The sequence below is a fragment of the Dipodomys merriami genome, unplaced genomic scaffold (assembly GCF_024711535.1).
Source record: "Dipodomys merriami isolate MVZ:Mamm:240054 unplaced genomic scaffold, mDipMer1.0.p SCAF_49, whole genome shotgun sequence".
NCBI classification, from domain to species: Eukaryota; Metazoa; Chordata; class Mammalia; order Rodentia; family Heteromyidae; genus Dipodomys; species Dipodomys merriami.
The window spans coordinates 7,093,608-7,110,461 of NW_027206057.1; the positions used below are offsets into that span (position 1 = coordinate 7,093,608).

At 40.3% G+C, this 16,854-nt stretch overlaps 1 protein-coding gene across 2 annotated transcripts in view; it reads left to right on the forward strand.

The window, feature by feature from the left end:
- Positions 1–13,963, forward strand: part of LOC138809236 (MOB-like protein phocein) — a 36,058-nt gene extending 22,095 nt beyond the window's left edge. For both annotated transcript variants that reach the window (XM_069995724.1, XM_069995721.1), the window contains 6 exons: positions 981–1,081; positions 4,208–4,250; positions 4,405–4,491; positions 7,501–7,580; positions 10,526–10,637; positions 11,901–13,963. In XM_069995724.1, coding sequence (XP_069851825.1) covers positions 981–1,081; positions 4,208–4,250; positions 4,405–4,491; positions 7,501–7,580; positions 10,526–10,637; positions 11,901–12,032 — 555 coding nt within the window. In that variant the 3' untranslated portion in view covers positions 12,033–13,963. The remainder of the gene's footprint in view (positions 1–980; positions 1,082–4,207; positions 4,251–4,404; positions 4,492–7,500; positions 7,581–10,525; positions 10,638–11,900) is intronic.
- Positions 13,964–16,854: the final 2,891 nt, after the last annotated feature.

The window sequence follows — 16,854 nt, forward strand, 5'->3', positions numbered from 1 at the left end:
CCTCAGCACCACATAAGCAAAAAGAAAAAAGCCAGAAGTGGTGCTGTGGCTCAAGTGGAAGAGCGCTAGCCTTGAGCTGAAGAGCTGAGGGACAGCGCCCAGGCCCAGACTTCAGGCCCCATGACTGGACCAAAAAAAAAAACAAAAAAAAACAAAAAAACAGGTGATGCTGGCTCCTGAATCCTCTTCCTTCAGCCTCTTGAGTAGTAGGGTTTCAGGTGTCTGTCACCCTGCCCAGTTTGTTTATTAAAAAAAAACAACAAACTTTTATTAGATTAGTATCCCATATAAGCATTCATTTAAAATGTGTAAATCAGGGGCTGGGAATATGTCTTAGTGGTAGAGTGCTTGCCTAGCATGCATGAAGCCCTGGGTTTAATTCTTTAGTACCCCATAAACAGAAAAGCTGGAAATGGCACCGTGGTTCAAGTTGTAGAGTGCTAACCTTGAGCACAAAAGTGCCCAGACCCTGAGTTCAAGCCCCAAGACTGGTACTAAAATGTGTAAATCAGTGATTCCCTTCTGAGTTCACCATAATCTAATTGTATAACTTCTCATTCACCCATCTTCCTTAGCAGTCATCTTTCCTCTATTCTGCCTTTCTTCTCCCCAAGGTTAAGCAACTACTAATCTGTTTTCTATCTTTAGGTTTGTTTATTCTTGACACTTCATATAAGCAGAATCATCTAATGGGGGCATAATTACATTTATATAGTGTGCATTTTATGTTCATATGAAAATTTTGAATTACAGTTTGGATTCCAGTTTTAATCTTGCCAAATACTCTACAATGCTGTTGAATGGAGATAGATAAGGGTTACCACTCTTCTTACCTACTTGTTATGATTCTAAATTTGGTTTTCTTTTTAGTCTGTAATCCAAAAGTTGAACCATAAGAGCCATTACATATTCAAAAGTTATATATATTTAACATGGTTTATTATATAATATTTTAACTTTAAGAACTTCTTTGTTTATAGTATATTCAACAGAACATAAGGGCAGATTGCTCTAATATTGACAAAATTCTTGAACCACCTGAAGGCCAAGATGAAGGTGTATGGAAGTATGAACACTTAAGGTATGTCTTTATGATATGGCAGATAGTAAGGGCACAAGTAAAAATATGCTCTACTAATGATAATTACCAATCAAATAAAGTTTTATGTGACTAAAGATGAAAAGCCAAATTTTAAAGCTTTTGTATCTTTTTTTGGGGGCAGTTGTGGGGCTTAAACTCAGGACCTGTATGCTGTACTTGAGCTCTTTTGCTCAAGGCTAAGCACTCTACTACTATCAGTTTTTGAGTGGTTAATTGGAGGTTAGAGTCTCATGGGAACTTTTGTGCCCAGGATGGCTTCCAACCTCAATCCTCAGATCATAGCCTCCTGAGTAGCTAGGATTGTAGGCATGAGCCACTGACTTCTGGCTTTTGTGTCTTTTTTAAATTTCTTTTTCAGTACTAGGGATTGAACCCAGGTCCTTGAACATAGCAGGCAAACATAGTATCACTTGAGCTATATTCCCAGTTTTGTTTCTGAAATGGGATCTTCTTTTTTTTTTTTTTTTTTTGGTCAGTCGTGGGGCTTGAACTCTGGGCTTGGGTGCTGTCCCTGCGCTGCTCTTCAGCTCAAGGCAAGCGCACTACTGCTTGAGCCACAGCTCCACTTCCTGTTTTTCTAGTGGTTTATTGGAGATAAGAGTCTCACGGACTATTCTGCTCAGGCTGGTTTTGAACCTCGATCCTCAGATCTCAGCCTCCTGAGTAGCTAGGATTAAAGGCATGAGCCACCGGTGCCCGGCTGGCATCTTCTTTACTTTGCTCAGACTAACCTCAAACTTAAGATCCTTCTGCCTTTACCTCTGAAGTAGCTGAATTTTGTGTCTTAGATTTGTTTTTTATTAGCTGTTTTCACATCAACTTATACTGCAAAGTCAGTTGTCAGAAAGAGGTTTGGGCTCTGTTAAATTTTTACATACTTTTCATTTCTTGTGTATGTATGTACATGTGCATGCTTATACTGGGACTTAAACTCAGGGTCTCACATTGTCACTTGGCTTTTACACTTATGGCTGACACTGTATCACTGAGTAAATAGAACCGAGCCATTGCTCTAGTTCTAACACTTTTTGTGTGTGTGTGCCTGTAATGGGACTTGACCTCAGGGCTGGGTCCTGACCTTTTGCTCAGGGTTGGTGCTCTCCCATTTGAGCCACAGCTCCATTTCTGGCTGTTTTGGGGGTAGTTAATTGGAGATAAGAGTCTCAAGGTTTGTCTTCTTGGGCTGGCTTCAAATCAGGATCTCAACTTTCTAAGTAGCTAGAATTACAGATGTGAGCTCTTGGTGCCTGGCTTAGTCATGTCTCTAAATTGTGACTGTAATAACTTTATTTCTCATCTGAGGATCAAGGTTCTAAGCCAGCTCAAGAAAGAAAGTCTGTTAGACTTTTTTTTTTTTTTTTTGGGTCCGGTCATGGGGCCTGAACTCTGGGCCTGGGCACTGTCCCTCAGCTCTTCAGCTCAAGGCTAGCGCTCTACCACTTGAGCCACAGTACCACTTCCAGCTTTTTTCTTTTTGCTTATGTGGTGTTGAGGAATTGAACCCAGGGCCTCATGCATGCAAGGCAAGCGCTCTACCACCGAGCCACCTTCCCAGCCCATCTTTCTTTCTTTTTTTTTTTTTTTTGGTGCTGGGAATTGAACCCAGGACATTGTGCTTGCTAGGCAAGCACTTTGCCCCTGAGCTACATCCCAGCCCTGTCTGTGAGACTCTTATCCCCACTTAACTACCAAAAAGCTGGAAGTGGTGATGTAGCTAAAGAGGCAAAGCACCAGCCTTGAGAGAAAAAGCTAAGGGGTAGTGCCCAGGTCCTCATTCAAGCACCAGGACACACACAAGAAAACAACTTTGTTTCTCAAAAAAATGAATAACTTTTATGTCTCTATAGATGACCATCTTTAGGTTTAGTAGCTGATAAATTACTTATGAGCAGTTGTTTCTGATCTTTTAGTAAATATAGATTAATTATAATCTTAAAATAAGACATTTTTGTGTTTTTCATTATTATTATTCATTATTATTTCAGTCCTGGGGCTTGAACTCAGGGCCTGGGCACTGTCCCTGAGCTTCTTTTGCTCAAGGCTAGTGCTCTACCACTTGAGCCGTAGTGCCACTTCATGCATGTTAGGCAAGCACTCTACCACTAAACCACCTTCCCAGCCCTTATTATATCTTATGAATGAGAAAAATTACAAGACAGATAAATAGATGGAATTAACTTTGTTGTTACTGTACTGGATTTGAACTCAGGGTCTTACACTTAATAGGCAGATGCTCTACAACTTGAGTCAAGCCCTCAGCCCTCTTTGGTTTTAGTAAATTGCTGGAAGGATTTTTAGAGGAAACACATATTTTGACAGTTAGATTTTAAAAAAATGACTTAGCCAGACACTGGCTACTCAAGAGTCTGAAATCTAAGGATCATGGTTCAAAGCCAGCTCATTAAGATAAATACAAGAAACTTAGCTCCAGTTAACCAGCAAAAAGCTAGACGTAGAGGTGTGACACAAGTGGTAGATTGTCAACCTTCAGAGAAAAAGCTAATCAAGAAAGCAAAAGGCCTGGTGCTGGTGGCTCACACCTGTAATCCTACCTACTCAGACTAAGATCTGAGAATCACAGTTCAAAGCCAGCCTGGGCAAGAAAAATCTGAGACTTTTCAATCAACCACCAGAAAACTGGAAATGGCACTGTGACTCAAAGTGGTTGAATGCTAGCTTTGAGTAAAAAGCTGCTCAGGGGACAGTGTCTAGACCCTGAGTTCAAGCCCCACAACTGACCGGAAAAAAAAAAAAAAGCACAAAGTTTTGACTTCAAGCCCAGTTCCAGCATAAAAAATGTAAATCTAGGCTTTAAACCTTGAATTTTAGATCTCAGCCCTCTGAATAGTTAGGATTACAGGCATCAGGGCCCAGTGAGATTTCTTTCTACAGTTAATATCTTAAACTGAAGGTATCTTAAATACCTTAAACTTAATATATGAAACTTAAAATATTAAATGTAGAAACAAACAACAATTGGTGGCATAGTTTCAGGATTAATTGAACCCCTGAATTTGCAACTACCTGGGCAGTGTAGCAAGACCCCATTATAAATAAATAAATGGAATAAGTGTAATTTCTTAATTTATATTTTTATATTTCTAGGCAATTCTGCCTTGAACTAAATGGACTTGCTGTCAAACTTCAGGTAATACTTTGTGAAATCTATAACTGAAGATTCTGGGTTTTTTTTTTTTTTGTAATTTTATGTGTTTGGAAAGGCTTTACATAGAAATGTTTTTAGCTCTTATAACCTTTTATATTATTACTTTACAAATTAAGAAATTAACTATTTTTAACAGAGTGAATGCCATCCAGATACTTGTACTCAAATGACAGCAACTGAACAATGGATTTTTCTTTGTGCAGCTCATAAAACTCCAAAAGAGGTGAGGATTTATGAAATCTTATTTTGTCTAATAAAATCATTAACTAGCCTAGATCTTCTCAAGATACTGATAGACAGGCTTTTAGATGTTTTAATTCACTGTTCATTTTTGCTTTTTTTTTTTTTTTTTCCCAATAATGGGGTCTTAGGTTTGGATTCAGGATGTCATGGTGCTTGGCAAGTACTCTACCAATTGAACAATGTCTCTGGCCCCACTTTTGATATTTTAAATAATATTTGTGTTGTTTTTCTTACTGAGTTTGTTGGGCCTGGCACTGTCCATTAGCTTTTTTGCTGAAGGCTAGTGCTCTACCATTTGAGCTATAGCTCCACTTCAAGCTTTTTGCTGATTAATTACATACAGGAATTTCATGGACTTTTCCCCCAGGCTGGCTTCAAACTGAAATCCTCAGGTCTCAGCCCCACTCCCGGTCTTGGGGCTTGAACTCTGGGCCTGGGAGCTGTCTCTGAGCTCTTCAGCTCAAGGCTAGCACTCTACCACTTGAGCCACAGCCCCACTTCCAGTTTTCTGGGGGTTAATTGGAGATAAGAGTTTCATAGACTTTCTTATCCAGGCTGGCTTTGAATCTCGATCCTCAGATCTCAGCCTCCTGAGTAGCTAAGATTACAGGCATGAGTCACTGTGCCCAGTTTCTCAGTCTCCTAAGTAGTGAGGATTACAGGTATGAGCCACCAGTGCCCAGCTAACACTTCTTTTTTCTTTTTGGCCTGTCCTGGAGCTTAAATTCAAGGTCTGTGTGCTGTTCCTGAGCTTTTTTTTTTTGCTAGTGTACTACCACTTAGCCACAGCTTCATTTTCAGCTTTTTTGGTAGTTATTTGAAGGTAAAAGCCTCATGGACTTTCTTACTTGGGCTAGCTTTGAATTACAATCCTCAGATCTCAGCCTCTTGAATAGCTAGGATTACAGGGATGAGCCACCAGTGCCTAGCTAACAGTTTTTTCCTTTGCAATACTGTGGTTTGAATTTATTGTTGTTGTTGTTGTTTTTTTTGGGGGGGGGGTTGTTGGTTGTGGGCCTGAACTCTGGGCCTGGGCACTGTCCCTCATCTCTTCAGCTCAAGGTTAGCCCTCTACCACTTGAGCGCCACTTCTGGCTTTTCTGCTTATGTGGTGCTGAAGAATCGAACCCAGTGCCTCATGAATGCAAGGCAAGCACTCTACCACTGAGCCACCTTCCTAGCCCTGTGGTTTGAATTTAAAGCCTACAGGAGATCTGTCTGACTTAAGCCATACTCCAGGCCTGCTATGACATTATTTTAAGGTATATATTCTAATCATGAATTTGCATTTCTAAATACCAGCTTCCATCTCAGCACCTGAAAAATATTTTTAAAATACTGAGTAAAGCTAAAGTCATTTTTCTTCTAGTTGACTCCCTGAGAAATTCCCCTCTTCCCCCTGCCCTGCATCTGGTTCTTGGTCCATCTACCCTCAGGAGGATTAGATTAGAGCAGTGACTTGGCATTAAATAAACTTTATCATGGGGGGGGGATGGGAAGGGGAAACAAAGGAGGAGGCTACAATGCTTGGTAAGAAATGTACTCATTATTTTGCCCATGTAATTGTAACTCCTCTGTACAGTATTTTCACAATAAAAAAACTAATTAAAAAAAACTTTAATATATTTACTGATTTTCCCTGAGTTGGTATATTTCATTGTTTGTGATAAATGGAATATGGTAAGACCAATTTATTAAATTTAAAGATACTTCAAATTTTTATGTTAAAATTTGAAAGATTTAAGAAGAAAGTTACTTAGAGTGCCAGATTGGTGACAGGTGCTAGAGGACAAAAAGGAGTGTTTTGGGATTTTTTTGCTGGTCCTGGCATTTAAACTTGGCCTGGGCGCTGTCCCTGAGCTTTTTCTGATTAGTTTATTGGAGATAAGAGTCTCACGGCCTTTCTTGCCCGGGCTGGCTTTGAACAGAGATCCTTAGATCCTAGCCTACTGAGTAGCTAGCATTAAAGGCATAAGCTACCAGTGCCCAGCAAAAAGGGGTGTTTTCTAGGCTGTAAGAAAGTAGTGGATCCTGGAGATAGTCATGAAGGGAAGGAGGCTTCCAATAGGCTTAGTGAAGCAATCAGTATATCTGGAATAGTCATTTTGAGTTCTTATGAATTTTTTTGGGGGGGGATGGGTTGGTTGTGTGGCTTGAACTTGGGGCCTAGGCACTTTCCCTGAGCTCTTTGTTCAGGGCTAGTGCTCTAACACTTTGAGCCACAGAGCCACTTCCAATTTTCAGATGGTCAATTGGACATAAGAGTCTCACAGACTTTCCTGCCCAGGCTAGCTTTGAATCATGATCCTCAGATCTTAGCCTCCTGAGTAGCTAGGATTATAGATGTGAGCCACCAGCACCTAGCTCTAACTCCATGATGTTTTTTTTTCTTTTTTTTTTTTTAAGTCAGTCGTGGGGCTTGAACTCCAGGCCTGGGCTCCAGGCCTGGGTGCTGTCCCTCAGCTCTTCAGCTCAAGGCTGGGGCTCTACCACTTAAGCCACAGTGCCACTTCTGGCCTTTTCTGTTTATATGGTGCTGCAGAATCGAACCCAGGGCCTCATGCATGTGAGGCAAGCACTCTATCCCTAACTCCATGATCTTGAGTAAAGTCAATGACTATTCAAAGCCTCAGTTTCCTCAATTATATAGTATATATTCAAAGGATTAAATTAGATAATTAGGTTCTTGGAGCTGGAGGTGTAGCTCAGTGGTAAAGTGCCTGCCTAGATAATTGGGTTCTTCCTACTTTAAACATTGTTTTCCTCTAGGTTCAGTGTAGAATGAAACTGGGAGACTAGATGATGTTATTCTAATGTCTGATCTTATAGATTATTGGATAATGAAACTTTATTGGTATAACATTATACTTAATAGTCATTCTGGAACTAAGCTAAGCTCCTGTCTTTAGAATGAGATACCTATATCATAATTACAGCCTAATCTAAGATGTGAAACTTTGTTGATGGACTTTTTTTTTCCCTTCTCTAGTGTCCTGCTATAGACTATACTAGACACACACTTGATGGTGCTGCATGTCTTCTGAATAGCAATAAATATTTTCCCAGCAGGTAAACCAAACTTACAAACATAATGTTAAATTCTTTGAGCTTCATTTGAAACTAATATTAGTTTTGTTTTTGTTTATTTGCTGGTCCTGGGCTTGAACTTAGCCCCTGAGCTCTGTCCCTGAGTTTCTTTGTGTTCAAGGCTAGTGCTGTACCACTTGAGCCACAGCATCACTTCTAGCTTTTTCTGAGTAGTTTATTGGAGATAAGAGTCTCAAGGACTTTCTTGGTCTGGCTGGCTTCAAATGTGATCCTCAGATTTCAGCCTCTAGAGTAGCTATGATTATAGGTATGAGCCACTGGTACCCAGCTAGCTTTTTTTTTTTTTTTTTAAAAGCAGTGCTGTAATTGGCTTGTTTAAATTATTCAAGTTTTGAAATTAGGATTGTGGTTAAACTTGGCTTCCAAAGTTCATAGATCAAAATTGAGTCAAAGCTAGTCACTGATACTATGTGTCATGCCCCATTTTTCTCCCTCTCAAGCTTTAGAGTTAAGATATTTATATGTACAGGTGCCAGTGGCTCATACCTGTAATCCCAGGTACTCAGAAGGCTGAGATCTGAGGATCATGGTCCAAAGCCAGCCCAGGCAGGGAAGTCTGCAAGACTCTTATCTCCAGTTAACCACCAGAAAAGTAGAAGTGGTACTGTGGCTCAAGTGGTAGAGCACTTGCCTTGAGCTAAAGAGCTGAGGGACAGCGCCCAGGCCCAGGCCCAGAGTTGAAGCCCTAGACCTACCAAAAAAAAAAAAAGATACTTATATGCTTGCTCACTTCACTCTTTGATAGCCTTAGCATCCTCTCATACAGCATGTCTAAAGAACATACTTTCCTAGGTTGGATTCGATTGTTTGCTTTTGAAGGAGTCTTATTCTTTTCTAATGATCTAGGAAGAATTTGTGCATGTATTATATTACTGGTGAAGTTTACTATAGTATTTGTTAACAAGTGATTAAATTTGGAGAGTGTCGTGTCATGTGGGGGGGAGGGGCCCACCCTTCCCCTGTCCTTGAACTCTGGGCTTAGGTGGGGGTCCCTGAACTCCTTTTGCTCAAGGCTAGCTCTTTACCACTTAAGCACCACTTCTGGCTTTTCCTGGGATTAATTGGAGATAAGAGTCTCCTGGATTTTCCCGTTTGTGCTGGCTTGGAACTATGATCCTCAATTCTCAGCCTCCTTAGTTATTCAGGATCATAGGCATGAGCCACTGGTGCCTGGCCAAGGATTTGGAGATTGAAAAAAAGTTTTTGTTGGTACAGGGATTTGAACTAAAGACCTCAAATTTGTAAGGCAGGTGCTCTACCACTTAAGCCATGCCCCAGGCTAGTTTGAGAGATTTTCCCCTTCCCTTAGTATGACTTGACTCCAAAAATGCTGTAAAATACGTTAAAAGCAAACTGGGAATAATGGCTTACACTCAGCTATTTGGGGTGTAGAGATTGGGAGGACTGTGGCTTGAGGCCAGCCTGAACAAAAAGTTGAGACTAAATCTAAAAAATAAATGGGTTGTAATCTGCACTTGTGATCCCAGATACTTGGGAGACATAGGTAGGAGTATCACTGTGTGAGACCAACCAGGGACAAAAGCAAAAGACTTCATCAAAAAAATAACTAAAGCAGAGAAGATCTGTGATGTGGGTCAAGTGATATGGTTTCTGCTTAGTAAGCTTGAGGCCCTGATTTCAAACCCTAATATCAGCTGGGCACCAGTGGCTTACACCTCTAATCCTAGCTACACTGGAGGCCGAGATCTGAGGCTCACGGTTCAAAGCCAGCCTGAGCAGGAAAGTTGGTGAGACTTTTTTTTTTTTTATTGGGTCCGGTCGTGGGGCCTGAACTCTGGGCCTGGGCGCTGTCCCTCAGCTCTTCAGCTCAAGGCTAGCGCTCTACCACTTGAGCCACAGCGCCACTTCCGGGTTTTTCTTTTTGCTTATGTGGTGCTGAGGAATCGAACCCAGGGTCTCATGCATGCAAGGCAAGTGCTCTTGAGCCACCTTCCCAGCCCATGTTGGTGAGACTCTTATCTCCAATAAAACACTAGAAAACGGGAAGTGGGGCTGTGGCTCAAGTGGTAGAGTATTTGCCTTAGCTGAAGAGCTGAGGGACAGCGCCCGGGCCCAGAGTTCAAGCCCCATGACTGACAAAAAACAAAAACAACAACAACAACAAAAAACCCTAATATCACCAAAAAGGAAACTAAAATACCAGAAAGGCCAGGCACTGGTGGCTCATGCCTGTAATCCTAGCTATTCAGTAGCTGAGATCTGAGGATTGTGGTTCAAAGCCAGCCTGGGCAGGAAAGTTCATGAGACTCGTATTTCCAATAAACCACCAGAAAACTGGAAGTGACACTGTGGCTTAGCCAGTAGAGCGCTTGCCTTGAGCTATAGAGTGCAGGGACAGCACCCAGGCCCTAAGTTCAAGCCCAGGACTGGCAAAATAAATGAGAGAAATAATGCTTTTTGTTACTACAAATCTCATGCTATTGCTAGGCTTTTTCCTATCACAGTTAAGGCTCTCCTACTTGAGCCACACCAGCTTTCTGGTAGTGTATTAAAGATGAGAATCTCATCCATTTGTCTTTTTCAGGCTGGCTTTAAGCTTGGATCCTCATCGCTCAGCCTCATTAGTAACTTTGGATTATAAAGTGTGAACCATCGCTTGTGCTGCATATTTTGATTTCTCAAAAAGCAAAGAAATAAAATTGCTTTTTTTGGCCAGTCCTGGGGCTTAAACTCAGGGCCTGGGCACTGTTCCTGAGCTTCTTTTTGCTCAAGCCTATCACTCTACCATTTGAGCACCACTTCCGGCCCTTTCTGTATATGTGGTACTGAAGAATCAAACCCAGGGCTTCATTCATGCTAGGCAAGCACTCTACCACTGAGCCACCTCCCCAGCCTATGATTAACATTTTATCTAGCTCTGACAAATCTATTATTTCTACTTCTAGGGTTAGCATAAAAGAATCATCTGTAGCAAAACTAGGATCAGTATGTCGTAGGATTTACAGAATATTTTCACATGCTTACTTTCATCACCGGCAGATATTCGATGAATATGAAGTAAGTATATTTCACTAATTATAATGCATTTTTAAATTTTATTTATTTATTTATTTATTTATTGGTCGGTTGTGGGGCCTGAACTCTGGCCCGGGCACTTTTCCTTGGCTCTTCAGCTCAAGGCTAGCACTCTACCACTAGAGTCATAGCTCCACTTCTGGCTTTTTCTGCTGAGGAATCGAACCCAGGGCCTCATGCATGCAAGGCAAGCACTCTACCACTGAGCCACCTTCCCAGCCCCTAAATTAATTTTTTATTAGCACATATTAGGTTTTTTTTTTGTTGTTGTTGTTGTTTTTGGGGGGTCCGGTCGTGGGGCCTGAACTCTGGGCTTGGGTGTTATCCCTCAGCTCTTCAGCTCAAGGCTAGCGCTCTACCACTTGAGCCACAGCACCACTTCCAGCTTTTTTTTTTTTTTTTTTTTTTTTGGGGTCCGGTAGTGGGGCCTGAACTCTGGGCCGGGGCGCTGTCCCTCAGCTCTTCAGCTCAAGGCTAGCGCTCTACCACTTGAGCCACAGCGCCACTTCCGGCTTTTTTCTTTTTGCTTATGTGGTGCTGAGGCCTTGAACATGCAAGGCAAGCGCTCTACCACTGAGCCACCTTCCCAGCCCCCACTTCCAGCTTTTTACTTTTTGCTTATGTGGTGCTGAGGAATCGAATTCAGGGCCTCATGCATGCAAGACAAGCGCTCTACCACTGAGCCACCTTCCCAGCCCACATATTAGTTTTATAAGGGAAATTTCATTGTGACATTGCCACCTACATGATGCAATGTATCACATCAACCTCATATCATCTATCACTCCTTCTCCTGCTAAGAAAAATGTTAATAGAGTTGAATGTCTTATTTTTATTTTTTTATAGTACTGGGGTTTGGAGTTTCCCACTTACTTATTTTTTTGTTGGTAGTGGGGCCTGAACTCTGGGCCTGGGCACTGTCCCTCAGCTCTTCAGCTCAAGGCTAGCGCTCTGCCACTTGAGCCACAGCACCACTTTCGGCTTTTTCTGCTTATGTGATGCTGAGGAATCGAACCCAGGGCCTCATGCATGAAAGGCAAGCACTCTACCACTGAGCCACCTTCCCAGCCCTCAATGTCTTATTTTTATACATTTATACAAAGCACATTAATTGTAATTATACTTGTTTATATTCTGTTTACCATCTCCTAATGCATTATTGTCAGAATAACAATAATATATACTTTAATATTATTTTTAGCTTTTCATTTTGGATAATAGAATGATTTTTTTTCCTTTTTACAGAATGAAACATTTCTATGTCATCGATTTACTAAATTTGTGATGAAGTATAATTTGATGTCCAAGGATAACCTGATTGTACCAATTTTAGAAGAGGAAGTTCAGAATTCAGTTTCTGGGGAAAGTGAAGCATGAAGGGAATCATAGAAAAAAGTACTGATCACATAATTAACATTAATTATGTACTGTATATATATATCATTTTAGACACATCAATCATGTATCCATATTATAGCTTCTTTGTCTAGTATAGAATTTTGTCTGCTATATGTCGCCTTTTAAAATGGGAAATACTTTTTAAGTTATTCATGAGCTGTATATTCACTGGTGTGGCACTCATGGTTTTTAAATAAGATTAGTATTATCTGTTTATAATGCCTGTTAATAAATGAATTTACAGTTTGGTAAAATTGCTGCTAAACAATCATTGGATCACAATCCTCATTAAATAAACCTATCTATAAAAGAGATGAGTGAGCTTGAGGTTTCACACAGCCATTTACTAAAGAGATAGCAATATTTTTCTTTGGTTTTATCCCTGAGTTTTGAAGTCTTAGAAAATTCTGTAGTATATAGTTACATCTTAATTGTTAGCTTTTCCAAAATGAGATGAAAGGTTTAATATTTTGTTTGTAGTTTTTGATATGCCTATATGGTTATGTGAATATAAGTGCAAAGTAATATTGAAATAATCCTGTTGTACTACATAAAGTATGTTCCAGGCCAGTGTACTTAGAAAGGATTGATCTTTTTGCAGCAGTTGATTAAGTACGTGATCGTGATAAGGCAGGCTTGTGAGGTTCCCCTGGAGCCTGCCCTTGTCATTTCCTTTAGTTCTCTCCATACACTATTTAGCCAAGAAGTTTATTCACCAGACTATGACTCATTGGTTGCTTATATCTATTTATATTTGTATTAATTGCTTACAAATTATACAATATACTAGCAATTATATTACACTACAGGAAACTATATTGGTATGGGCTCTTGCTTTGTTTGGGGAAATTGTTCTAACTATGTAGAAATAATCCTCAAGATAGTTTGAATCTTCTTGTTAGTAATATTAATCTTTTTATCTAACAATGAGCAGCATTAAATAGAGGGGAAACACACTGTAGTATTTATTTTTTGCCCTCTCCCCAAAAGTTTGTTTGAAATACATGCACATGTGAGATCATTTGTAGTAATTCACAGTCCCAGTGTTGTTGAAAAGCAGTTACACGTTTGTGTACTTTGTCATAATTCAGTATCACCAGAAGAATTGAAGTGCATATTTATATTATACTCTGTTGGGTGACATTTTTCATAAAGCACTGGAGGTCTTATGGTTATAATGAGGCATGAATATAGGGTAAAAAAATTATACATGTAGTGCAGAAAATATTTAAAGCTATCTCTTGACCAGAGTTAACAAACATGGGGAACTTGTTTTTCATTTAAAATTACTTTGAGAAGAAGATGAAAATGCATTCATCTCGTTTTTCAAGTTTGAGGAGATAATTTATTCTGTATTATGAGACAAGCATGTAAAGAAAAATGTGGGAAGTAGTTACATTCTGAGAGTGTGTATGTGTAGTTTATGCCATTTCAAGCCTGCCTGTTGTTTGGCTTGGAACAGTAACCATCCCAGCAGCCACCATTACTACTGTACCACAGCTCCCAGTATCTTTTAAGTTTTGTGTTCACAGTGAAAAGCAATGTTGACATTGAGATTATGTGTTTATATTAATTTCACTATAAACCAATGACAATAGTAACTTTTAAACAAACTTGCTAAATATCGAGAGACTAAACTACAAAGTTAATAAACTATATAGTAATGGAGCTGTTCTTTCTAGAAGGTGTCTCATAATGCATTTTTGTTGCTTGACTGTATTTTTAATGAACATTTGAATTGAAGTGACTGGGATTAGTGATCTGGTTAAGTATTTTGAAGCACATTTTGAATATATGGCTTAGTGTGAACAGGGAAATAAAGTACTGTTTTTTCTTATTCATTCTATCCTCCCTTACTTGGTGTTTGGGGTTGATCAGAAAGAAAAGAAAATTGCAGCAAGCAGACATCAGTTTGTGGCCTTGTGTTTGTATTTACACTGACAACTAGTCACTAATAGTATACTAGAAACTTGTTTAGTTACACTAGGTGAGGCCTAAATGAAACAGTTCCTGTGTTAATACTATTTACAGAATTTTGAAAATTCATGTATACTTAGTAGTGACTAAAAAACTTTCTTGCCAGGTGCCAGTGGCTTACCCCTATATTCCTAGCTACTCAGGAGGCTGAACTCTGAGGATTAACAGTTTGAAGACAGTCTAGATAGGAAAGTCAATGGGACTTTTATCTCTAATCTACTGACAAAAGTCAGAAGTGGAGCTTTGTCTCAAATGGTAGAGTGTCAGCCTTGAACAAAAAAGTTGAAGGGACAGTACCTACGCCCTGACTGAGTTCAAGCCCCAGGACTGACACCATAAAATCCCAAAACAAACAAAAAACTTCTTCAGCCTGACCCTGGCAAACCAAATTATAAAGTAAACAGGGCTGGGAATGTGGCTCCGTGGTAGAGTGCTTGGTTAGCATGCATGAAGCCCTGAGTTCAGTTCCTCATTATGACATAAGCAGAAAAAAAAGCAGCAAGTGGTATTGTGGCTCAAGTGGTAGAGCTCTAGCTTTGAACAGAGAGGTGCAGGGACAAAGCTCAGGCCCTGAGTTTAAGGCCCAAGACTGGCAAAAATTTAAAAGTTTTTTTTTTTTTGCCAGTTGTGGGGCTTGAATTCTGGGCCTGGGCACTGTCCCTCAGCTCTTCAGCTCAAGGCTAGCACTCTACCACTTGAGCCACAGCACCACTTCTGGCTTTTTGTGCTTATGCGATCCTGAGGAATCTAACCCAGGGCCTCATGCATGCAAGGCAAAGCACTCTACCACTGAGCCACCTTCCTAGCTCTACAGCATTTTTTTTTTTTTTGTCAGTCATAGGTCTTGAACTCTGGGCTTGGGCACTGTCCCTTAGCTCTTCAGCTCAAGGCTAGCGCTTTACCACTTGAGCAACAGTACCACTTCCAGTGTTCTGGTGGTTATTTGGAGATAAGAGTCTCACTGACATTCCTACCCAGGCTGGCTTTGAATTGTGATCCTTAGATCTCAGCCTCTTGAGTAGCTCGGATTACAGGCGTGAGCCACTGGTGTCCAGCCCTACAACACTCTTTAATGAAGTTAAAAAAAATCAAAGAAATATTACAAGTAAAAGCAACAAGGACAAAAATTATAGTTTTGGCACTTCAGTAGACATAATTAAATCTTTCTATAAGTTTACACAAATACACAAATTTAAATAAAACTATATGTTTTATACAAAAGAAATACCCTAACACAGTAGAGTCTCACAATACTTTGGCAAACATCAGTTTGATGCTGTAGAGTTATTTTAATGTATTGCTAACAAATTTTCAATCAGGTAAGTTTAGATATGTCTTCATATTGAATTCTTTCAACTCCCATCGTTTTAAAGGCCCGGTTTTGATTGTGACAGTAGCTGAGAAGGTCTCCTTGATGGATTCCAAGGTAGCTTCATTGCTTCTGTAGCCTTCATTTACAACTAGGATTCTTTTTCCTGGTGCCAGAATTACTGTCTCTAAATGAGTCTGGTCAAGTTTCAGCTTTTCTCCAGAATCAGTTATCTTTCCAACAGCTGTATACTTGTCAATTACTTCCTGAACAATATCCTTTATCTTATGAAATTTATCTCCAAATTTTGGTTATAATCCTTAAAATGATTTCAGGTTTCAACCAGAGGTCAGTTTAGGATGTTCTATTCTTTTCCTCTTCAATCTCCATGATTTAATCCAGTGCAGATTTCTTTTTCTTCTTTTCTTTAGCCTGCACCGAGCTCTGGGAAGAGGCTTTTCACTTGACAGATGCTTTACTCCCCAAGGGCTTGAACTCTGGGCCTGGGCGCTGACCCTGAGCCTCTTCAGCTCAAGGTGAGGGCTCTACCACTTAAGTCACTGTGCCACTTTGGTTTTCTGTTCATTGGAGATAAGAATCTCATGGGGACTTCCCTTCCTGGGCTGGCTTTGAATGTCAATCATTAGATCTCAGCCTCCTATGTAGCTAGGATTATAGGTGTCTTACCTGGGCTAGCTTTGAACCTTGATTGTCAGATCTCAGCCTTGTGAGTAGCTATGATTATAGGAATAAGCCACCAGCACCTGGCTTCCATATGTTTTAACTGTCCTATATAGGTCTAAAACTCACCATCAGACTTTTTTTCCATAAAGACTACAGAGTCAACTTTTTTCCCGTTTATCATGTCTGGGAAAGCAGCTAACTTAACCATGTATGTTACCGTAAATATAGCTTTTTGTATGCCTTTTTTTCTTACTGGAGTTGTTAAATTTATATTTCTCCAAGTTCTCTGTTAAATTCTTAATGATACTTTCATATTTAGTGATAGTAATTTTTTTGGGGGGGCCTGGGAGGTCTGGTTGTGGGGCCTGAACTCTGGGCCTGGGCGCTGTCCCTCAGCTCTTCAGCTCAAGGCTAGCGCACTACCACTTGAGCCATAGCACCACTTCCAGCTTTTTTTTTTTTTTTTCTGCTATGTGGTGCTGAGGAATCGAACTCAGGGCCTCATGCATGCAAGGCAAGCCCACTACCACTGAGCCACCTTCCCAACCCAGTAATTTTTTTTTTTTTTTTTTGGTCAGTTGTGGGGCTTGAACTTAGGGCTTGGGTGTTGTTCCTGTGCTCTTCAGCTTGAGATGAGTGCTCTATCACTTGAGCCACAGCCCACTTCCGGTTTTCTAGTGGTTATTTAGAGATAAGAGTTTCACAGACTTTCCTGCCCAGGCTGGCTTTGAGCCTTGATCCTCAGATCTCAATCTCCTGAGTAGCTAGGATTACAGGCGTGAGCCACCAGCGCCCCAAGGAAGAACTAATTTTTCTTTTTTATTGTGAAAA